The sequence below is a fragment of the Cygnus atratus genome, chromosome 19, assembly GCF_013377495.2.
Source record: "Cygnus atratus isolate AKBS03 ecotype Queensland, Australia chromosome 19, CAtr_DNAZoo_HiC_assembly, whole genome shotgun sequence".
NCBI lineage: Eukaryota > Metazoa > Chordata > Aves > Anseriformes > Anatidae > Cygnus > Cygnus atratus.
Window position 1 is genome coordinate 9,583,555 of NC_066380.1, and position 24,253 is coordinate 9,607,807.

At 50.5% G+C, this 24,253-nt stretch overlaps 1 protein-coding gene across 1 annotated transcript in view; it reads right to left on the minus strand.

Annotated features, from left to right (window-relative positions):
* The window catches only part of LOC118257069 (voltage-dependent N-type calcium channel subunit alpha-1B-like), a 282,260-nt gene that overhangs the window by 1,240 nt on the left and 256,767 nt on the right, over positions 1–24,253 (minus strand). The window contains exons 39-48 of the mRNA XM_050714494.1: positions 22,533–22,629; positions 11,799–11,907; positions 10,272–10,379; positions 8,898–9,010; positions 8,085–8,212; positions 6,844–6,970; positions 6,184–6,294; positions 4,164–4,199; positions 1,903–2,110; positions 1,561–1,772 (exon numbers count right to left, since the gene is read on the minus strand). Coding sequence (XP_050570451.1) covers positions 1,561–1,772; positions 1,903–2,110; positions 4,164–4,199; positions 6,184–6,294; positions 6,844–6,970; positions 8,085–8,212; positions 8,898–9,010; positions 10,272–10,379; positions 11,799–11,907; positions 22,533–22,629 — 1,249 coding nt within the window. The remainder of the gene's footprint in view (positions 1–1,560; positions 1,773–1,902; positions 2,111–4,163; positions 4,200–6,183; positions 6,295–6,843; positions 6,971–8,084; positions 8,213–8,897; positions 9,011–10,271; positions 10,380–11,798; positions 11,908–22,532; positions 22,630–24,253) is intronic.

Genomic DNA, 24,253 nt, shown 5'->3' on the forward strand with positions numbered 1-24,253 from the left:
ACCTTCTTGTTAATATTACACCCGTACTACCTGAACGGTAGAAGAGACCGGCAGCTGCCTGCATTACTAACAGTGGTGCATGGGCATGAACTAAGCTACAACCAGGAAAAGTGCCCTGAGCGAGAGGAGCAGCCTTTTTTTGGCATTTCTGTTCACCTTCTCCCTGGGCAGGGCAGGAACTGGTCTGGGAGCACATTTAAAAAAATCCCTTCACCCTTTCTGCTACAGCCCCGTGGTCCCAGCCAAACTTTCCCCACGGTGGTGGAGGTGAGGGAGATGCTCACCGCCACCCAGTGACCTAAACTGTCCGAGGGAGGAAGCCCAGGTCTTTCCAGGGGCCTGAGGCTCAAAATTAAAATACTTACCAAAAAAAAAAAAAGAACTAAAATTAAAAACATACATGCTATTTAAAATTCTGGTAAACCAAGCATGTAAGAGAGCTCTTCCTGAGCCACCCGCAGGCTGCAGACTTAGCGGGGTTCGGAGCATGGCCAGAGCCCCCTCCTGGTACATCACATCGAGGTGTTTGCAGGGATCCTGCTGGCCCGGGGCTGGGCTCTTTCCCTTCCCCCAGGTCCTGCCTTTCCCTGCGTTCCTGCTCTCCCTTGCTCTGGTTTCCTCTCTCAGCTCGGGAGCAGCTTTGCAGATTGATCTGTCACCAGGGGAACAGGACTTGTTCTCGAAAAACAGATAAATAAATAAATGTACCTGTTCCACAACACAGCACACTACAGGACAGCTCTGAGGCCCACACATCAGCAGCTGGAGCCTGACACCTCTGATACCACTAACATGAGTGAACCCAGCTGAAATCAGGGATTTGGCCGCCTGCAGCCCCTGCACTTGTGCTCATGTGGCCATGGCAAGGATTTATCCTACAGTCACCAAGTGCTTGTGGCACTGGGCAGGTGCTGGGAGAGTGGGCCAGCTCGGCTGCCCAACGGAGCATCCCTCACCACGCTTCCAGCCTGCCTGGGCTCATGGATATTATTTTCCACCAGCAGCAAGCCCAGACAAGGCTTGGGCCTTCCAGATTGCTGCACTGAACCTGTTAGCACGGGAGTCACTGGTACGGGGGCTCTGTGAGAGGCACTGAGTCACTCCGTGGGTGGCTGGTAAAAAACTATCAGGCGACATTTCCATCCCTGTCCTGCACCTGAAGCAGCAAGCAGGATTTTTGCAGCAGGGACTGTCGTGGTAGGACGTAGGACAATGGTTCTGGACTGAAAGAGGCTAGGTTTAGGTTGGGTATAAGGGGAAGTTTTTCACAACGAGGGTGTTGAGACACTGGAACAAGGTGCACAGAGAAGCTGTGCATCAGTAGAAGTGTCCAAAGTCCTTTGAGCAGCCTGGCCTGGTGAAAGATGTCCCTGGCCATGGCAGGGACTAGGACTAGGTGACCTCTAAGGGTTCCTTCCAGCCCAAACCATCCTACAGTAAGCAAGACCTCAAAGGCTTTACCTCCCGCTGCCTGTCTCCTTTATCTTAAACAAACCCCAGAAGAGGTGCGCGGATCCCTGGCAGACCGCAGGGCTCTCCTCCCAGCCCGCACCCCCTCACCTGTCTGTGCGGGCCTTGCTCCGGCCCCCCGTTGGGCGAGGTGGGCCTGCTCTGATCAGCAGACTTGGGCTGGGAGCGGTCCCGGCTGCCGTAGCGGTCGCAGGAGTAGAAGCGCTGCTTTTCGGAGGAGGAGGAGGAGTGCTGCTTCCTCTCCTGGGACCGGCCGCGCTCCTGCTTCTTGTCCTTGGAAGAAGACTCGCCAGACTGGGCCACTGGAAGGAGAACATCGGTTGTGGGGGTCACCAACACGCTCCTTCCACGGGGATGGGACCCCAAATCACACCAAGTGCCCACCCCGAAGGGAGGAGGAGGACAAATCCCTGCTAAAGGCAAAGCTCGTACCGGCTTCCCCGTCGGCCAGCTGATGTGGGGACCTGTCCAAGGACTTCTGCTTCTTCTCTTTCCGCCGGTGGCAGCGGTGGTGGTGGTGGTGGTGCACCTGGTCGGTCGGCATGCGCTCCAGGGAGTACTCGTAGAGGTGCATGGCGTGCGGGCGCTGCGGGGTCAGCGTGGAGATGGACCGCTTCATGGGGCTCGTGTCCGGGATGGGCTGCGAGGGACAGGGGCACAGGGAGCAGGGTGAGAGGGCAGGCGCTGCAGGCACCCTGCTCGACCGCTCGGCTCCCACGGGAGGGGGTTTAGGGTGAGAGACGGGGGCAAGGAGGGGCAGGAGAGAAATGGTTAACCGGCTACGACTGGAACGGGCAGAAGGACTTGTGGAATGGCAGACTTAGTGCTAGGTTTGAGGAGTAAATGTGAGCTCCGTTTGCTGAAATGGGCTTTGCTTTCAGCATTGTGCCAACCCACAGGTACCACGGCGGAGCGGGACGCAGCACGGCACACCAAGCACAGCGCCACGGGAGGTAGCAGGAGTGAGCAGGGGCACAGGGCAGCACGGCAGCCAAGCATCTCACAAAGGTAGTTCTCCAAGACCAGTTTCACCCAAAGCTGCTTCGGGGCCTGGAAGCATCCCAAAGCAACTCCAAAGAGGGAAGCATGAAAGCGTTTGTGGGCACCACACGGAGAGGGAGGAAACTCAGAAATAAATAAACGGGCAAGGTGCAGGGCAAGCCACCTAGTAACTGTGTCTGTCTCCCTGCACTTGGGGGTGATTTCCATCAAACTGCTGAACCTCCCCTCTTGTCCCACCACTGCTCCTCCAAGCCTTTGTGACTGGGACAAGCAGGATATCACCTATCCCCTACAACTCCACCAGGACATCTCCAGAAATGACTGCTGAGGCTTGTTATGGCTGTTTTCAAGTCAGCCATGGCCTGAGAGCCAAACATTAGGACCCTGTGCAGCCCTCCAGCCTCCCACGGGCACTGCTGGCCACTGCCTCCGCCCCAGTGGCAGCTCCAGACTCTGCTCCCTTCCCTCTGGGTTCAAAACCTTACAGAGATGTTCTGCAGAAACCAAGACAAGCAGACTGCAGGGCAGCTATTTTCACCTCCCTACTGCCCAGTCACCAGCTACAAAGCTCAGAAAACAAGAAAGATCCCTGTGTTTCCCTCTCTTTCATTCTGCAGGCCTCCAGCTGCTTTGCAGACTGCTCCGAGGTGGAGGCAGGGCTTTGTCCATCCTCTGGAGGCTTCCTGTGGTCCACCTTCACATTGGAGCTCCTGGCAGAGGAAAGCCCTGGGTGCACAGTGCTCCAGCCTGGTGGGGAGGGAGCTGAGGATGTCCTTTAGCCGCTCAGGTCTCAGCCTTGAGTCCTCAGCCCAATACGTGCCTCAAGGGCCACTTCCAGCAGAACATTTACTTTGCTTACCGTAACCTTTCCAGAGAGCCTTGCGTTATTTTTATCATCCCTGCTATTTTGTTTGCTTAGCCTGGGTTTCCAATCTCTGCTGCCCCTTGATATTTGCACAACGCGGAGCCGGTCGCTCCGCAGCCCTGGCTGGTATTTCGGGCAGGACGAGCCGCTCTCCCTGCCGGCGTGCTGTCACAGCTCTCTCCTTGAATGCAAAGGGGCAGCCTGAGCTCCATTTTCAGCTGCTCCACCCAAACTTTGGTGTTTCCCATCTGAGTGCAAGGTGTGGTGTTAGGAATGCAAAGTGTGCCACAGACCCGAGGGGAGCTACCAGGAAGAAGACAGATTTCCCAACAACAAGCCAGACAAATCTATAAAAAATGGATGTTTCTCTTTGGACCCAATTCTGTGCTTATTCCAAGGCCAGAAGCTGCTGCTGACCCTAATGGGAAGTGGATCTTAGCAAGGCAAAGCACACCCTCCCCAAAAATCCTGACAATGCTCTCCTTACATTAACGGGGCACACACAAGCCTTGGGAGACTATACCATAACCCTTCAGAGACTTACTAATTGCCTCTTCGTTAGCAAGCTGATAGCTTTCACCTCCTAAATCCCTGTGCAACAAGGCATACAAACCAAATAAATCAGCAAAACAAACAAAAACCCCTGCTATCAGCGTGCGGCGTGCAGTCGTGGGTGGAGGGAGCTGCAGCACAGGGGGAAGAGACAGCAGCTGCGCCGGTGCAACATTGTGCTCCAGATGGGAAGGGAGAAAAGTAAAGGGTTAAGGAAGGTTAATCGTTTCTTAACACGGATTTAATAGGATACAACTTAGTGCAAACTACATACTGCTAGGTAACTCCCAGGTGACCGTGCTTTGCTCCTCTGCAAACAATTCGGACAAGATGAGAGACATTATTTGAAGCAGCCCCACAGTACAGCCATGGTCAGACATCGCGGCAGATGGGCAGCAGACACGGGGAGGGCAGGGAGGGATGGAGGGAGGAGGGGGGTTGAAAGCATAGGGAGTTCGTTTTTTTAATGGCAAAGTAAAAAAAAGATGGAGGAATGACAGATAAACAAGAAGGAGGATGTCCAGAAATCAGGAGGAAACAGAAAGCATCACAAATAAGAGTTATAAAGAATTCAAAGTTTGGGGGAGCGGAGGCAGCGTGTGAGAGGGAGGGTGGAGGGCACGGAGGGGGAAGACACACAGAGAGTACATCGGTTATTCGGCTGAAGCTACAACCACCAGAACATTACATAACTATGTGAGGACAGATCTGCTCAGTACCACAGGCCTGATTCATACCGAGACCAGGGAGCTCTCCTGGGGGCAGCTGTGCCCTTGGGACAGGGACCGTGCTGCAAGCAAGGGGAGGTCGGGCACGGACGGGACCCTTGCTCCTAAAGGCAGCAGTGGCTGCAGGGTGCAGCAGGAGCAGCCCAGGAGAGTTCCTCTCTGCTCAGCGGCTCCAAGCGAAGGGTTTGTCCTGTCTCTGACCGTGACAGTGTTAAATCGCAGGCATGCTGTCTGGGACTGCAACGGAGAGGAGTTTCCCAAGGAAAGGCTCGTGCCACTGGCTTTCCTGTTGGCAACTCCATCACCTTGCAAGGGAAGATGCTACTTGAGGCCTGGAATAAAGGACAACTTTGTTCTGGGAAGGGAGGGAGTACAGGATTGTTTTGGGGTCTGTTTCTTTTATCAAGCATCTCGACTAGTGTTGCTAACCCAGAGAATCCCAGAAGACAAGGTCCTATTCAGTGATTTTCTGGAGCTCTCACACAAAGAGTGCAGTTTCTCATGTCATCTGGGAAATTTGTTAGCCAGTAAAGAGTAGCTTGCACCAGCCTAAGCACATTTGCAAACCTATTTAATCTGTTGGAGCTATTTCTGTGCATGCAAGACAGAGTCTTTAAGGATGCAGAACATCTTCCATGTCCTGCTTCCCACAGAGAGCAATGGGGAAGAGCCCATGGGCTGCTCACTTCTTGCTGCATGAATCAGGCCCTTTGAGCAAGACAGACACGACTATGGGGTGTTCAGACACACAGGAGGCAGGATGGTGTCTGAAGAGCATCTGGGTTAACAAGCTGGCAGAGAACATGTGGAGTGCCCAAAAATGATCTGTGAAAACCATGACATCCTATGCACTAAGGAGCGTCCACAATTAGTCGCCAAGTTGCTGTAAAGGTCAACCCTAATGATGAGATTTCTCTACAAGAAGCCAAACAAGGAAAATGAAATCCTTAACAACATATTACTAATCAAAGTCACAATGCAAGATATGCTAATTACTGTGGGAAGGGAAAAACACAGGGAGACTGCTTAATGTCACAGTGCAGCCTTCCAGGCACAGGCTCCCTGGTATTTTCCATACCTACTGCATTCATCAAAGAGAACCACAGGAAATCTCCAGCTTATTTTATGGCTGGAGCACTGGAGCATGCCTCAGCTGTCTGTCTGGATAGATGGCAAACAACTGCCAATGGGAAATGTATGCCTTCCAGGAATATAGGCTGGCAAACATTATTGTCCCCAGTTAATCAGAACAGGCACTCCATGGTAGGCAGTCATCATTTAGCAACCCAGACAGATGGATTTCTCTGTGTTCTTTTTCTTTTTTCTTTTTTTCTTCTTCTTTTTCTGCAACCAGGAATGAGTAAACCTGGGGAAAATGCTGTGCCTGCACACAGATGCCTGTGATCCAAGCCCCAAGGTTGGTTACCTGGCTCCAGGTTCAGAGAACACCTTTATTTCACAGAACTTGCAGGCAACTTTCGAGCACAGAGAATGCACTACACTGCCTTCCTGGCTCGCTCTCTGTCTCCCATCCCAAAAAGCCTCCCTCCCTCCCTCCCTGCTCACCTGAGTTTCGGCAGCCAGGCGCGGCATGGAAGCCGCCCGCCCCTGGCTCTCCAGACCCGGCTGGTGCTCTCCATTGGTGAGAGTGGGGCTGATTTCCCTCATTTCCACCACCTGATCCAAATCAAGAAGCAGTTTCAGGAGCAAGAATAGGAACATCAGCTTTGAAGCCATCATCTGAGCAGGCTTCTGCTAAGTTTGGTTTGGGAAGAGGTGCTGGTAGGGGAGAGAATAAACTTGGAGCCGTGGAGCGCCCAAGTTACTCTTTATCAACAGTACTGCCTTCAGCAGGGACAACGGTGGGACTAGTTTATCCGCCAGCTATGGCAATGAGCCCTGACCCGTGACACCTCTTCTCTGGGTTTTGTACACTAATAACAATGGGATCGGGACAATAGGGCTATGAGGAAGACATAGCTCTAAGTGACCTACATCTCAGCAGACACGTAGTCCCAGGATAAGCATGCCTATAAGTACAGCTATCGGTACTAAAGCTCTCAGACTTGCTTTTTCTCTATAATATTCAAGCAAGCTTTGGGTTGTAAGAGAGAGAACAATGCTTATCTCAAAGGGCAGAAGACCCCTTCAGCTCTCAGGGAAGCATCTAGCCTGATACCAATAAAAATCTACTGCATTTCACCCCATCTCCACCTGTTTGCTTACCCGCTCAATAGGGATTTCTTCTGAGTGGCCTCGTTCAAAAGCTGGTGTCCTGGTTTCATAAAACATGTCCTGGGTGCGCTGGGTCCCCCAGGAGCTGGACTCTTTGATCCCACCCTCTGGGGGTGGCCTGCCAGAAGATCAAGTAGAAAAAAAAAAAAAAGATGAACTCTTTTGCAAAGGGCTTGTGCTGACCTTATTGTGCTGAAGGTAGAGCACCTGGGAACCCTCTGAAGTCTCACTTGTGAAAATGGGTGCAGGGTGGCTGGTGAAGCTATAAAGTCCCCTAGGTTTTCCCAGGGCCACTCTCTTTCTTTCTAGCCCAGAGATTACCCTGAGCAACAAGGAAACCAAACAGGTCAGACCATTATTTTTCAGTAACTGAGGAAATCAACTTCTGCTGCCTAAGAAGAAGAATGATTAATTTTGGAAGTCAGGCAAATTATGTATGCAAAACCAGCTAGACAAATAGCCCTAAGTGATACTGGTCAAGCACATCCATGGCTGTGCTAACCTACAGTCACTGAATGGTACAGGTAGCCCTAGGTTTTACTGCTGGGTCTGAAGTCAGATTCCCATTGGGGTTATTCAGGACATTTCAACCTCAGACATCCATCGTTAAAAATCCATGGCACGTGTGACCCAGAAGAAAGTCACCTGAGGAGCAGGAAATGGTGAAACATTTAGGGATTGCCATTACTGTAACCGTTCGGTAAACTCTTTGGGGAGGTATTATTTTGGCCAAAGAGAGCCAGATTCTGTCCTGGAAAGTCTCAGGAAGCTCTTGCTGTTATCAAGTGCATTGAGCTTTAGGGAATTCTTTGCTCCCAAGGACCTTCTGGTCTCCCAGGAACCCACTGCATTAGCGATTCAGTGCTTGGTTTGGGATTTGTCTTGCTGTTTTGCAGTGATCCCAACATCCTGTAAACAAAATTGCGATTAAAACTAGCCACAATGGAAAGCTCTGCACCTAAGATTTGGAGGAGGCCACTAAGGAAACACACAGCTCTGGAGAACCCATTGCCACCACCATCTATAATGGATGGATAATTGCACCCGAGGCCGCAGCGGGAGGCAGAGCCACCAGCAGGACGTTGTCCCAGCCATGGCACGAAGGGGCTGCTGGGCTCTGGGTCACTGAAGGTGCCACGAACCATCCAGGGCAACTGAGTCAGCAGGGGCAAGGCTGGCGTCTGCCCTTTGTGCCCCTCGGCTGCGTCACGGCTGTGTCGGGGGGTACTCACAGCGTGCCCCCGTTGTTGAGCGATGCCGAGCTTTTCTGGCGGAGGAACGCCTTCGCGTTGCTGAACGCTGCGGGCTGGGTTTGCTCCAGGGTGGCCTTCAGGGGGTGGAAGAGCGACACCGGGCCGGGCTGCGAAGCACAAGGGAAGGAGTCAGAGAGAAGTTTCCCCCACGCCCCCCGAGTGCAGCAGGGGTTTCGTGCCCTGACACGAGCGCTGGCACTGACCACCCCATTGTGGCACTGCCACCTTTTTTTACAGCCTCCCGTCCATGGGACATACAGACAGGGCCATGCTGGAGGCTAGCAGGATGATCACCCTGAAATCAAGCAGCTATTTGGCCCACCAGAAATCTTTGGGGTTTCAATCCCAAGCCAGATGTGTGAAAATACCTTCAAGAAATTGTAAAAGTCTTCAAGTGTGTTACAGCCAAAATAATTTTGAATTATTCCCATTTTAAAAAACAACTAAAACATTTTGGAGCCAAATATCATCAGTTTTCAGTGATTCTTTGGTGTCCCAAAGACATCTCATGGTGTTCCTCAGTGTTTACACCACTTCTGAAAATAGGACCGAAGATTAGCCTGCCAAGTTATTTGGGACTTTTTTTTGGAAAATATCCTTCCAGACCTAGTGGAAAAGGAAATTGCATCTTTATTTTTATTTTTATTTTTTTTTTATGGTGGGAGAAAGAATTTTGGGAGGGGTTTCCATTTTTCAAATAGTGCCTGGGGAAGCACCCAGACCTTCTGCCCGCAGCTCAGGGGGAAGCTGCCTGAGAGGGAGGGCAGAGAGCAGCACCCTTTGACTGAGTACCTGGCACAGGCCCCCAGGAGGCTGGTGGACTTGTTCCCTGCTGTTCTTGTTCTGTTTGTAGAAGTCGAATATCATGAGTGCTGCGTAGACCTTCCCCACGGTCATCTCATCGGCTGTCCAGGGACGTTCAGGTGAGGAAAGGCAAAGGACCAGGGGAGGAGATGAATAAGTCACAGTGCATGAGAAATAGCAACGTCAAACGGGTGTGAAAAACAAGGAGGAAGAAGTGGTGGCATTGGAATGATGAGGCAAAACAGACACAGGGAAAAACGGGGGAAAGGAAAAAAAGCAAGAAAACGTTATAACAGACTTCTTCAGATCTTTGCCTGTTGCTGGGAGGATGGCCCCTGTCTCTAACCCTCCATGGCAAACATTCGCAGATGCTGGGTGGAAAAGAAACAGGCAGGAAAACTCTGTGGCATTGCAAGCACTGCCAACGGAAGAACCACTAAATTAATGCCAGATCCACAGCCAACTTTTTATCAACAAAGAAGCCTTATTCCAATTTCTCTGAATTACAGTCAACTGGGGCATAATGGGCTAACATACATACATTTAAAGAGTATTTCATTTTTCCAGATGTCTTTTTCACCCTCGCAGCTCTGCTCCCAGCCCTTCCCCGCACCGCAGCTGAGCACATCCCTTACAGCAAGGAGTTAAAGCTCCAGATATGAAGGCACCCGGAGAGGTGGGGAGGAGAAGAATTCAGTAGTTGCTACCCACTGATATGCCCCTCCTCAGCTCCCTCATTTTTCTTAATTAACATTGCCTTTATTGCTCTGCACTGTTTCTCATTAATCAGGAATCCAGAGCCCTTGCTTTGGCCAATCAAGATAATGGCAAACTTTCCGTTTTCTCAGCATGTTCACCTAAGGACATCATCGAGTAACACAAAGGCCTTTAGCTCCAAGATATCTCACTTCTGGTTCTGTAAGTTCTCAGCAAACCTTTAATCTCCTTCCCCTGGTTTTCTGTAGCAGACTGAGCGCAGATGGCAGACGCTGCTCTCCTGTCCTGTAAGGCACAGGCTGGAGGCAAACAAAAGCTGTGAAGAAGGTCTGGGAGAGGCCACACAGCTTTGGTCCCTTCTTGGATTGCTCTAAGGACGTGAAACCCACTGTAATGTAACAGAACTCATGCCTGGATGTGACCTCGGCTTCCCTGCTCCTTGGATGACCATGGCATGGAGACGTGGGCTGGAAGCCTGCAGAGGTGACACCTGGGCACTGATTTACACCAGGTTTCTTTGCTGCGTCCCCCAGATGCCCGTACACATCGATGGGGCTTTGGACAGAGCAGGCAGGGAGGGGAAAACCTACAGTGGGTTTCTCAGGTGGCTGGGGACGGCTGGGTGCTTTCCGGTGGACCACTTACGTTTGTGGGGAGGCACCAGCAAGTCCAGCGTCTTCTGGGACAGATTGGGCCAAACCAGCGAGATCTCCTTTCTCAGCTCAGCATCACACTGGTGCTGCTTGACACCCCCTGAAGAAAGGGAGAGGAAACAGGCACGTCAATGAAAACCCTTGTCTGCACGGCACATCCCACTGCTCGCACAGCAAGCGAAGGCATTTCCCCCTCTCCCATTTCTCAAGAGCACCAAACAGAAGCTGGGTGACAACTTAACCAGGAGGAGCCGAACACAGTGGCATTATTCAAGTGGCCAAAGTGAGGTCTCAGTACACAAGTGTGAAGTTATTAAAGTGTATGTGAGCCAACGAGTCTGCTCCCAGCTGAGTACACCACGCAGCTGGCAATTAAGTAGTTCATCTGAGTGACAGAGATTACTTTTCTAAGAGGAAAGCGATGGGAGGAGACTCTGGGTGCGCGGCGACAGGGCGGTTTGAACTCCCATGCTCAGTCTCATTAGGGAGGGTTTATTAAGGGCCTGTTAGTCCCACTAAAGACTCAATTAAACGTAGCACACAAAACTGAGCACGTAGCCACAAAGCGGGTCAGGAGCTCACAACCCGCAGCAGATATAAGCCTTTCGGCGGTGCCAGCGTTATCAGCTGCCCTGGCTCTTTGGTTCCCTTCCAGCGTGTGGCAAAAAGAAAGGAGGGGGAGCCTTTGTCAGCTGAAAAAGTCTGTGGGAATTGCCTTTGCTGACAGGTAACTAGGACCCTAAAATCAGACAAACTCTCAGGGCTTCAGTGGCCTTATCCAGAGTTATTACTGAAATATGGTGTCAGCCTCTAAAATCCCAGACAGTCCTAAGTGTGTCTTTGAAAACAAGCATCTGGTACTTGGGGTCACTCCGGGGGAGCTCTCCAGCAGCCTCAAAGTTTTGTCTTCTCTCAGCACTGCATGCCCAAAGCGTCAAAGTTTCAGTAACATTTGAGGAAGGTAATTAACACAGAGAGGCTGGAAGGTTGGCCTAAAACCACTTGGGAAAAGCACAGCACCCTAACCCTGCCTGCCCTTTGCTCACAAGAGCATCGTTGCCTCCTGTTAGCTTTTAGATTAGGAATAAAAGTGCTTTGGCCCGTCATGCCTTGACTCTGACCCCAGCCAGCCTGATTAAACAGCGTACCGACCCACAGAAAAGGCCAGCGTGCTTTACTATGTTGCAGTGTTTATTTGGGAAGTCAAGCGCATGCCTGATTAAACACTTAAATAACTTAATTTTATCCCCAGGCGCCTTGAGTCACTGCCTGGCCACCAGCAGACAGCAACGCTGCCTTTTTCACCCCCGTGCTGGAACAGCAAAGAAGTAAGGTGCGGAAACTCTCGTGGCTGTTAGAGAGCAAGGAGCTGCCCAGGGCTTTTTGGGGAGCTCTGCACATCTCGGCTGCTGCACCAGGCTACAGCCAGCCCAAAGGGGTTGGCACTTCTGTGGTTTCAGGGCTGCAGCGCATCAGGGTGTGAGGCCCCACGTGCGGTCACGCATCGTTCCCCTCTCACCTGTGGCGAGTTTGATTTCGAGGGCGGTGCGGATCAGGGCCATCAGCGTGGACGTGAAGTGGACTGTCAGGTCCTCGGGCGAGATGGGCATGTTCATCCGCACCAGGCGCTGCGGGGAGGAAGGCGGGCACTGTGAGCATTGGTTGGGATTTCTCCCCCCCACCCCGTCCATGCCATCCTGTGAGCCCCCAGAGGCAGCCCCACTGCAGCCCCACAGCTGCCCCACTGCTGCCCCGATCCTTTTGTGCGCTGAGCTGAGGCATCTCATCCATAGCAGCTCCAGGCCCTCTCCTGGAGCAGGTCCGAGCTGTTGGCTGTGGCTGTTAAACAATTGATTTGCCAGCGTTTGTACCGCAATCCTACAAAGAGATTTCTTCCCAAACAAGACGATTTTAGTGTCCTCACCCCATTTCAGAGATAGCTATGCTGCTCCTGATGGTCTCCAGCTATGCTCCTACCTGCAGCCCAGACACGTGGCTGGCACTGGTGCCCCCTGCTAGGTCCTTGTGTGACAGTGGGGGAAAAAGAAGCCAGCACCGGCCCCTACATCAGTTACCTTCACCTCTATTCTGGCTCTGCAACAGGAGCAACAGCAGCCGACGGGACCTGGCGCTGCCAGCTGGAACGAGACGATGGAGGACTTGCATCCACCACCAGAGGATGCGGCTCCATGCAGACAGCGATCATGGCTCAGGTTCTCAGGGGCTGTTTGGGGCTGGCTGCTAACAGGTAAGAGGGTAAAACTTCTGTTTTTGGAGACACGTGGGTTCGGTCTCCTGCCTCTTTTCCCTGTGTGCATCCCAGGAGCTCTGAAGATCTCCCCCCTTCAGTCAGTGAGCTACACAGCTCCATCCAGCTCTTACCCCCAGGGGAAGGAGCTGGGCTGGTGAGAGCAGGGCTGTTACTTCCCCCTCCTGTGCTCTTGCAGTCCAGGCATGCAGTAGTCCCTCCAGATCTGCACTTGTCTTCCAAGGTCTTTAGCCCCAGTAGCAACTCCTTCCCCACCACCAGTCAGGACCACCTCCGACAGGGCAAATTCATCTCTTGTAAGCACTTTGGAAGCTGTGGCTCCCTTAACACGCCTGGCGTCAGAGCAGCTGAATGCCGACAGGCGGAAGCACCCCGAGCCTTGCTGATAACCTGAGCAATGAGTTTAAAGGATGGACTTCTTCTCCTTTGGCAATCTGCTCATTTCTCAGCTCCTCGGCTTTCAAAAGCCGTTCTGCAACCTCCTCGCTCGGAGCCTTATCAGACCAGCCCCGCATTCCTACTCTTGGAGAGAAGTCACTGAGCATTAATCCGGCCGCGCAGAGCTCCACAGCGGCTTGCAAAGCCAAGCATTAGCCTGGCTGGGGCCCCTCGCTTGGGAGCGGATTTCATCTGTGTCTGAAAGCTGCTGGGGCTGTTATTTTGATCCCTATCAGCACATAGAAACCCTCTCTTTGTTCAACAGCAGCCCAGCGAGCTGAGCGATCCGCGTGGGGCTGCAGCAGGGAGGCTCCTGCTCCGCGTGCTGCGACACCATGCAATGTTGAGGGCTGCTGGGAGACATCCTCGACACACAGGAGTTGGCCTGCTGGTGCTGATGGGGATGGAGGGCACGGGTTTGGTGCAAAAAGCCTGCTTTTCAAGACATTCAGAGGAGGTGAGACCTCCTTGTTTATCTTGCTACGCATCTTTGGGTCTCATTACGCGCCGCACAAAAGACTCATGTAACAACATACCCTGTCTCCTAAATGCTGAGACAAACCACTGTGATCTCAAAGAGCTCTTGAAGCGTGCCCAGAGGTTATCTTCCACATCCAACAAGCCTCTGAGAGGGGGAAATCAAAGGCAGGGATCCCCTCCTTTTATAATTCAACGATGACGGTAGCAAATGCTGGCAAGGCCACATCTTTTTTTTTTTTTTTCTCTTCACTTGTGTCAAATGGAGCATCATTTTAATTCAGACTCCCGCCCTCAGCACACAAAAAGTTAGCACAGAATTACTGCATCAGTGTGAGCCCACACACCACTGACAGCCCCACCACATCCCACCGCAGTGGGACAGAGTTCAGAGATGGAGCGAGAAAGAAGGTGCATGGCAGTGAGAGCAAGCAGGTGAGAAATAATTCCTCCAGGAGAGCTCTATCCTCACAAAAACCAACACCAAGCATCATTTGGGGACTGAGATGTCCCAGGTCTCCCCACTGACTTCCCAGCTTGAATTCACAACCAGGAGGCAGAGCACAGGGCAAGTCGCAGCTACACACACAGCAGGGCTGCAGGAAGGTCTTTCCTCCTAAACTGTAATCAAGGGGGAAGAATCCAGAGGGAGATTTTCCAAAGACAGAAAGAAGGAGGGGGAACACGCTTCCAAGTGTTCCAACATACAAACCGGTCAAACAGCTCAACCTGGACACCTTTAAGCCAAGGCAATTTCCAATCTAATAAACCTTCAACCTGCAGAGAGCTCAGCACAGGTCCTCCCACATCGCCCAGACCTCGCTGGGGCTGGGCGGCTCCAGCCGTCCCCTCAGGAGATTGAAGTCCTGGTCCCACCTTGGGGAGCAGCCCCTGCAGCAGGATCTCTGCTGCTGGTCACCCCTTTGCTCCCTCTCTCCTCTATTGGGGTGGCAAACTGGGGTGCATCTCCCCATCCTCTCCTGGGGCAGGTTTTTGGCAGCCAGTTGAGGTGCACAGGCACTGCAAGTTGCACCTCTCAAAGCAGAGCAGATGCCCATTTCTTAGCCAAAAAATGAAAAATAAAATAAAAAAGATGTGAAAGGGGACAGAAGTCCCTTATAACTCACTGCACCTAGGCCTAGCAGGTTGTAGCTAAGAGCCTCCCTAAATCTCTGCCAACATCAGTGAGAGCAACTTTCTAGGAAGCCATTTGACAAAAAAAAAGTGTATATCTAATGGATATTCTGCATGTGGGGGACAGCTCCTGCTGAAGCAGGTGGGAGAAAGGAATTGATTCACATTTGGCTCAAAATAGCCCTGACACCACCCCATGCAGGGGAGAAGGCAGTTTGGTGGGAGGTGCTCACGTTGTGTCCCCACACCAGCACCCAGAGGGGTAAGGGATGGGGTCAGGTGTGGGCACGGCCACCCGGAGGAGAGACCCTGCCCTCCCTGCCTTTAGCACCCTTTGATGCATTTCCCAACCACCAGAAATGCAACCGAGAGTGCAAACAAAATAGAAATATTTTTTTTCTTTCTTTTTTTCCCCCACTGATATTATAAAAAAGACCCTTATGCCAACAAATATATCCACAGGAGAAACCTCAAACAAAATGCAGTGAAACACCAAAATTGTCAAAATGTCTCTTTCCAACAAGTGCAGAGCAAAGAATTTCAGTGACTTGAAACCTGCTTTCTAGTTTTACAAGTATTTTAATTCGTTTACATTTCTATAGGTGTTATTTAAAAGGGACTATCACCCAACGGAAACTGTTAAAATTTCTCAGAGTCAAATATTTTGACTGAACTAAAATTACTCTTTGAAAAATTAAGAACTTTGGATTTTCATCTCTAACCAAGATGGAAGAGAAAATCTCAATCCTACCCATATTGCACAGGTAACGCTTTGGATAAAAGTAAAACCTGAGCCAGTTGTTTAGCCTGTACACATTTTCAAATAAAATTAACATCTCTCCTCATTTTTGCTGTCTCTTCTGGTTGAGGTCACGCTTCAAGACAAACCCTTACTGGTTCCTCACGCTTTGCAATAGCATGCAAAAATATGATTAAAAAATAGAGAAAAAAAAAACAATTTGTAATTTTTTCCATCTTTCTAGACTCCAGAAGGAAACCACAAGGGCACACTGATGCAGATGGCAGGGGAGCAGATCCTTCCTTGCGCTACTCTGGCGTGCCGTGGGAATCAATGGCCACAAATAAAGGGTGTTCAGGTGAATTAATAACTGGAGGGAAGGAAAAAAAAAAGATAAAATCCACCCTGGCCTGGCAGGAAAGTGCTTCCTGTACTGCTCCTCTCCCTCCCACTTCCTCCACGAGCACCCAAGGAAGAACACCCAGCAGCAGGTGGGGCCCTGCTCCTCTCCCCAAGGGGTGGCTGGGGAGCTCTCCTCCAGCCCTGGGCTTTCATCAGGAGGGCTGGGAGGGAGGGAGAGGGACTGGCACGTGGAGAGCTCATTAATATTTCTGCAAGAAAAGGGCCCAGAGGCAGGAGCTGCAATATTGTCTCCAGAGTCCCCTAATTAGCTCTATGCACCATGAAAAGGGGAACGAGCAGATAACGAGATGGTGACCGATTACAGCTGGGCTACGGGAGGCAATGCTTTTTGCTCCAGTTACTTGTGTGGCCAGAGGGGTGCAGGCACCTCCCGGCAGAGACTTAATTTCAAATAAATAAAGATATGGCTAACAAAACCAGATATGTGTGTCAAATAGAATGGGCAGAATTTGTGCATGCTTAGTGTTCCATTTCTGAAGGTCTTCTGCTTGGAAATTTCTGGGGCAGTGTCCATACAGACAGGGAACATACAGTAGAAATGGGGAAATCCATCCCAGTGTCAGAAACTAATAGAAAATTGAGGCAGGGTTTGAGCAGGACCTGGGTGAGGCTGAGGTCTTCTGCTGGCTCCCAGCCTGGCCCAGAAAGCGAGCGCTGAGCTCAAGCACAAATATTCGCACTGTAAGTCTTACTCACCATCGTGTTTGCCCAAACGGTAGCAGGAAGAGGAGCACACTGAGGTGCAGGTGCTGGGAAGCTAGCTGGCACCCTCATGGATTTTAATTATTAAGAATACCCTACCAGCAGCTCCCGAACAGCCTCTGGGACAAGAACTGCTGTGAGAATAATCTCCAAATGTGAATAAATTCAGGACAGTGGAGCCCTGCTTGTGGAAGATGAGGCTGAATTCGGTGAATAAATTATTCGCTATGAATAATTCACCCTGACCTAGTTGTGATTAGTCTGCTCTGATTTAACTCTTCTCTCAGCTTCAGAGAGGCTGCCCGAGCCTTCCTCCCCCCCACAGCAAGGGTGGATGTGGGTTAGATATTAGGAAGAAGTTATTCACTATGAGGGGGTGGGAAGCTGTGGATGCCCCATCCCTGGAGGTGTTTTGGACAGCCTGGGCTGGCGGGAGGCGCCCTTGCCCTGCTGGGGACAGCACCACCGCATCCCCAGGACTCAGCCCCAGGCTTTAGGGCAATGCAGTGCTGAACAGAGAGGTTTAGCAGCACCAGGAGCATTTCCTTCAGCCATTTTAAAGCCCCAAGCTGTGTGGGTCATTTTAAAGCCCCAAGCCAAGTCCCTCAGCTGGGATGTGCACACCTCAAGCACGAAGCTCTCCACGTCTTTGTGTAACACGCAGCCCATTTTCCTGTGATACCTCCTCAAGGGGAGGTAGGCGAACAGCCACAAAGCACAGGGTTCACATACACCTGCTGGAAATACTGCTGCTACTGGATAACGTATTAAAAACCAGGACCCTTCGCCACAGACAAGCTGATTCTAAAAGGCCTCCAAGTCTCAATAAATGGTGTAAAACCAAACAACCCCAACCTGCCAGTGGGTCAGAGATCAAACCTGAAGGCACCAGAGTGAAGTCAAAGTGGTTTTCATCCCTCTTTCCAACCTGCTGAGTAGAAAATATTTTAAAAGGCATTTCTGCCCTCCTTGCCCCCCACCCCGGTGCAGGATAGAGCTCTCCCGGTGCCCCAGGACCCCGACATGCACGGCCGGAGGGCGGCGAGCCGCGCGCACGGAGCTCAGCTCAGGCTGGGCACACCGACCGAGGGGGACGGCTGAGAAAGGGGAACCAGAAAGCAAGAGGAAGGAAGGACGGCAGCCTGTGGGGCTGCAAGGAGGGATAAAAATGGACGAAACAAGTGCTCACACACAGTGAGAAGGGTGAAGATGGGAGAAACACACGAAACATTAACAAATGGAGTAGACTGGGAAAAAAATATATATATGGAAAGGAAAAGGATGGACATGTGGGGCAAAAGAGCTTTTGCCAGACAGAAGAGTATTTAAAAAAAATATTTAGAGGGAGAGAGCAGAAATAGTGCAGAGACAAAGCCCTGCTGCTGGCAGTCATTGTCTCTCCTTGCTTGTTTGCTTGGAAGGGCTGTGGATGGGCTGCAGCATCCTTCCTGAGCCTCCCATCATCTGGGAGGGCAGCAAGAGTGATGCTGGTGGGTGTAGGACTAGGGGACTCCACAAGCCACCCGCAGCCTTATTCTAGGGCAAGATGCTCAGCATGAAGCTTCCTCTGGGTGCGTGCTGCTCCTAACACTGCCTGCAGAATTGGAGGAGGGAGGGAACTAAAGCAGGTGCTGCCTCCCTGTGAGGGTGTAATTTAAGTAGCAGCCGTAGCTGGGAGCAGGGCTCAGCCCAACCTGTAGCCTTACACCATAGGAAAAATCCAGATCTGGTCTCAAGTCCATATTTCTGCAGTTTAGGGCTCTTCGATAATGTGCAAAATTAATCAGATCATCCCTAGACTCAGCACTCTGAAGTTCAGTTGAGGTTCAAGTTGTTCAGCTGGAACCCAGCTCTAGTTCTGGCTCAGCCATGCACAGGCTTTAGCGGTTTCTAAGTAGATAGGCAAAAATTAAAGATATCTTAAGAAAAGTCTATTTTAGAAGCAAACTATTCATGTGTACCTGAGTTCTGTGGATGTGTTCTGCAGACAGAAATTAAACTAGGTACCAGGTAACTCACAAGGAGAAGACAGACCTGGGAATGCACAGCAGCGGTGCCTCTGCCCTGCGAAATCTGCTGCAGCAGCTGAGAACATCACACAGGGGCACGGAGACAACTCGCTATGGAAATCAGTCCTGTTTAAAATACTTCTTTAAATATATATTTCTTTGGTATTCCCTTTTTCCCTCTTTTCCTTTTTAATTGCACAAGACTGGGGGGAAGACAAAGGGGCAGCTTGATGCTTGTGGCACACGTGTGACCACAGCACCGAACTGGCTGCCCAGCTGCAAACACCTACAGCCCAGCTCCCAGCCATGACCCGCTCCATGTGAAGTCAAAGGAGACTCAGAGGTGCTAAAAGGAGCCATTGATTACTTTAAAAGCTTTGGGTTTGTGTGCATAATTGCTACCTCTGTAGAAGTGTTGTCTAGCTGCCCATCTGTCTGAAATAGCTAAGAGCTGGGACTCGGTTTCTTCAGGGCATTCGTGGTAAGGTGGGCATGAGTTGCTCCTAGCAGAGATGTTCCTTCAAAGCAGCTACCATAGTGTCCAGAAACACAACAAAACAAATACAGAAAAGATATCTAACTGGCTAATTTTAAGGTTGTGTTTACTTTTTAAAATCCTACTACACTGAGGAAGGATCTTACAGGACATCATTTCTGAGTCTCTTCTTGCTGCTACGTGCCCCACACAAAGGCAGGCCGAGGTTTGGGTTTAGTTTAACTCTCTTTACAAAAATCTTGCTTTCATATGGGCTCAGTAAAAAAAAAAAAAAAAAAAAAAAGTACCATGGGGAAGGAGGTTGTGGTCTGGATCCACTGCACCCCATTGCACCAAGCACAGCAAGGTGCAGAAGGTAGGCTTGGTGGTGGCTGAAATGAGGTCAACAGCAGAAAAACAGACCAAAAAGACAACAAAAAAGACCCTGTTGAGTTTGATGGACACTGAATTACCCAAATTCTAAGTGCCTGTGACAGACTTCTCCCTCCGAAGCAGTGAGGTTCAGTGTTCAAAGATCCCAAAGAGTTGCCCCTGCAGACGCCCAAGCTCTGTGCGAGCTGTCAGGAGAGCAGCGCGGCTTTTCTGGACCTGCTCTGTGATTTCGGCTCTGTCTACCCAAGTTTCCACTGTGTTCATCAAGGCAGCAGCTAGCAGCCTTTTGGATATAATGCTTTTTTTGTGGTTCAATTAAAAAGTTTTCAGAATCAACAGTCAGTTTGAATGATTTCTTCATCTTACCGTCTTAAATGTTTTGCATTAAAATAATTTCTTTCACGAGGGTATTCAAGGAGCCCTTCTGGCATTGCCTCTGCTTAATAGCTTGCTAACTCCTACAGCACTGCCTACTCTAATTACGCCAATCTAATTTAGTGGGGGGGGAAAGCACCATAATACTGAAGGACTAGTGAGAGCGGGTAGTCAGAAGCGGTAAGAAGACAAATGGGGATTCTAGTGGCAGGGTAATTTGCTCGTTAGCATCCTCCCTCCCCAGCGTAGCCTAAATGGAAGCAGAATGAGAGAGAGAGAAACACTGATAGAGATAGCAGAGACACAGTAAGAAAGACAAACCGACGTGCCATTGTTTCAAAGACCAAAAAAATAAAAAAAAAAGCAGCAGATCCAAAATCCAGGCTGCTCGGGAAGCAGATAGAGCGCTAGGAAGAGGCCAGGACAACCACACTAACGTCACAGAAACCCGGCACCCGCTGCAGCCACGGCACAAAAAGCTGGTGGGTTGGCAGGAGCTGCTGGGGTGGTCTACCTTATAGGCAACGCGAGCAGGGCATTTCTTTCCAAGGCCTAGAGGTGGGGACATGTGTCTCAGCATCTCATACATGTCTGTGTAACTGATGCGCCCGCTTGGAGTCAGAGGGAGAGAGGCAAAAGCAAAAGGAGACGGAAATCAAAGCAGACCGGGGTGGGGGGAAAAGGGGAGGTGGGGAAGGGAAAGGGCAACACAGTGGGATAAATGAGGAGGAGAGAGAGAAAAGGGGAAGCAGACAAGAGAACAGATATCTGGTTAATCAGGTTTCTCAGGAAAACAGAACCAAAGTAAAGAGGTGGGTAAATCGAGAGGCTCTCCGCTCCCGTTCCTGCGGTTCGGCGCGCAGCGTCTCCACGGGGAACTGCCACGGCCCCTGCAGCAGCGGCCGGGAATGATTGAGGTCTTGTCTGGGGGGGAGGCATGGGGAGGGCTTGGGGGGCTCTTTTGGGGGTGGAAGGGCTGCTTCCTGCCCCCCCAAACCAGTCCGAGAGGTTGTGGTCACCATGCCGGGGAGAGCTGGTAGGCAGAGTTATGGGACAGGGGGCTCAGAGAAAACGCTCAGCTTTCCCTCAGTGCATGGAGAGTTTGGTTTGGGGGTTAGCTTGTGGGCTACCAGCAAAGCAAAAAAACAATCATAATTTGCTCAGAGACACAGACTGGGGCTGCTCTGACTCCAAGCCAAGGGAGCAATTCTGCAGAACCCCAAACAGCCTGAATTTGGGGCTGGCAAAACCCCAACCCAGCACTCAATCTGTAGGACAGTGGAGGAAAGGGGATTTGTTTCTGCCGTACTTTTAATGGGCCCCTCTTTCCTCAAGGCAATGTCCACTGCCTGTCTCCACCAGTGAGGTTTGCCTGGCTGTCCTGTGCATTACAGGGAGCTGGGAATTGCAGAGATTTGGGCACAGGCCCTAAGATCCATCCCTTAATGATGGCATCTCCCTTCAGTGCACGCTGCTGGCAACTGAAATCCTGCCTTGAAAAGCACAGGAGGCAGACACAGCAAGGAATGCTCCTGCTTCTCCTTTTTCTAACTGGGAACATGCCTGTGGCAATCTCACTTTGCTTCATTAATATTAAAAACTTGGAAAAGCAGGAAAAAAATGCCATTTCTGCTGTACCAGGTGGAAAACTGAGACCTAAGCACTCCTGAAACCCTTTCCTCGAGCAGGGCAGCTGCAGAAGCAGGCACTGCCCAAACCCTGCAGAAAGCATCGATGCAGAAGGGGGTGGACAAGAGAACTTACCCAGCCAGCACCATCTAGTCCTGCCCTTAGTAACTAATGCCCTCAGCATACCTCCCAGGCTTAGACCCCAGAGCTAATTTGAAGGCTGATGAGAGACACAAATTGTAATTACAGCCAACAACTTCCCCCTGGCCTCCCTTTTCTGCCCCTGTTCCTGGCAGAGGCCCTGTGCCTCCTCTGCAATGCAAGTTAACCCTTAATCCCCTGCCAGGTGAGGGAATTACCCAGGCTGGAGTGCTCGAGAAGAGCCAGGGCAGGCTCCTCACTGGCTGCTTCCTCCTGCATCCCTTCTGCTCCCCACGCACTGGCAGCAAGGAAATCCCTCTTGTCCTGGGACCGCGCTGGCATCCAGCATCTGCCAGTGCTGATGTCTTGGCAAGACCTGTCCTCAATTCCCCCCTTTGCTCCCAAGCTGGGGACTCCTTTCCTGGGCCAGGAGGTCTTCTGGTATGCCCACAGTAGCTTGATTCACACGTGTTACTGCCAGGGCAGCCTCTGGCTGCTGCAGTGGGGTAGACTCAAAGCTCTCCTTTCATGTCCTCCCGCCTGGACACCTGTCCCTACTGCCCGGTCCCCAAACCAAATACCCCTTCAGCCCAGGAAAGCAAAGGGTTCAAATGTGAGTCACTCAACCAGAGGGGCAAGGCTCTGAAGCCCCAGAAATGGACTTGATGCTCCCTAGAAATCTTGGGACAACATTTCTCTCCAGTGTGTATATATATATATATGTATAAAGATAAAAAGCTGTGCTGCTTTTCCCCAGGACTTCCCACCCAGACCTGCGAGGTGCAGGTCGAGGGTTTGCTGTCTCATAAGGCTGCCTGGCCCCAGCCAGCTGGGTGTGGGAGGGGACGGGGACAGGGATGGGCGAGATGCTTGGAGGAGTGAGGAGGCAGTCCGTCAATCATTCCTTGGTCAGGCAATGGGGCGGTTACGTTAAGGTTTCTGTTCTGTACCGTTTGCATTTGCACTTGGGGGGTTAAAAAAAAAAATATAATAAAATAGAAACGAAACCAAAACTGAGAATGCTGGAGGGAGTCTCTGAAGTTGCAAACCTTGTATGCCACCCTATGAGGGCACTTCTTTCCTAAGCCCAGGGGTGGAGCAATTACACGTAACAAATTGTACATATCCTTATAATGAATCCGGCAACTGGAAAGAAAACATCAGATATTACGAGAGCACAAACCATGGGGAATCAGCCTTCCCTCTTCCAAACAGGAGAGACTGGAAGGACAAGGCGTGCTGAAAAGCAAGGTTAGTCTGACAGCAACCAGGTTTGCAGAGGAAGAGGCACCTTAACACAGACCGAGAGAGAGAGAGGACTTCCAGCGGCTCAACAAAAGCCATATATGCACATTTTCTTCTGTGAAAACCGTCAGTGTCACATGGTAGACTTTCCAGCCCTTGCATTTAGTTACCTTTATCACTGTGTTTTATTTCCCTGTGCCTGAGCATCTGCCTACAGACGCCTACCCACTGCCCCGGCACGGCAGCAGCCCTGTGAAACCAGAGCCCGCAGCACACAAATGGCCTAATTACTGGATTATTACTGGGATTCAAATGAGCTGGTTCAAAAGAGCTTGGGAACCTCCACCTCCTACCGTTATTAACTGCACAGCCCTAGCAGGGCCATACTTTGCTGCGTGGACAGTAAACAGTTTGCTGGAGGGCCAGCAACTGCATCTCAAGGGGCTTCGCAGGGCCACCGGTGCTGGGAAAATGGAGCTTTCCTCACCAGGAGGCGAAATTGGATGCTTCATGTTCAGTTTCATTAACTCACAACAATATTTTCAGCCAATTTAGCAGTTGGATTAGATTTCTTAATCTACTTCAAGTAACCAAATCATGTACAGAAAGAGCTGTGCTGAACTTCAAAACGACCTCTGAAGAAAAATGAGATGATTTGGCTTCACTGTGTTTATTTTGGTATGTTGTATAAAGAAGGCTGGAATATTTTGGAATAGCTCCTTCAATATTACTGCTTTTTTGGACGTGAAAAATTAAAGTCTATTCAAAACCTTCACAATCAAGTCAAAACTATTAATTTAGAAACAGATCAAATGGGACTGTGCAAGTCTTGGCTGCAGGCCTAATCATAGTTATAAAAAGTATATTGGCTTAACTGAGTCAAGTCAAGTGGTATACCAAAATTTTAGAACGGTTTTGCAAAATCAGCATGTGGAAAATACAAATGAGCTTTTCCCTGCCTTCTCCGAGAGTCGATGGGAGCCCTCCTTGGCTGTCCCTTGTGCCAGCAGCACCTCGCCCAACGCTCAGCAATGACGATGGCAGCAGCAGGACCAACCGACATCTCTAATATTGCTAAAGCATGTGCATTGGGGAAGGGGGTACAAGGGACAAAATTCTCACTTTGTGTGTTCTAAAAAATAAAGGTGGACTTAAATCCAATTTTCTTTTCTTTCCTAGTTCATCCTTCAATTCAGAATTATCCTGGTTAGCTTGCAGCCCTGGACCAACCCAATGTCTGTTAGTTCTCTCGCTCTCTCCTTTTCTGTGATGCCTGAGGCTTCTGCTGCCTCTAAATCCAACAATTGTACCACACTTACCTGTCCTGAATGTTACACACATTTACAACAGCTGCTAGCTGCTTTTTTTTTTTTTAACTTCTTTTTGAATATTATTCCCCAGAAAATTTTAGATCAAATTGGAGGTTGAAAGAAAAACAAAGGTGGTTATAAGAAAAGCATCAGAAATAGGTATGTAAATACACACATAGTAACCTTATGTTGAAAATACTACCATAACAAAAGCA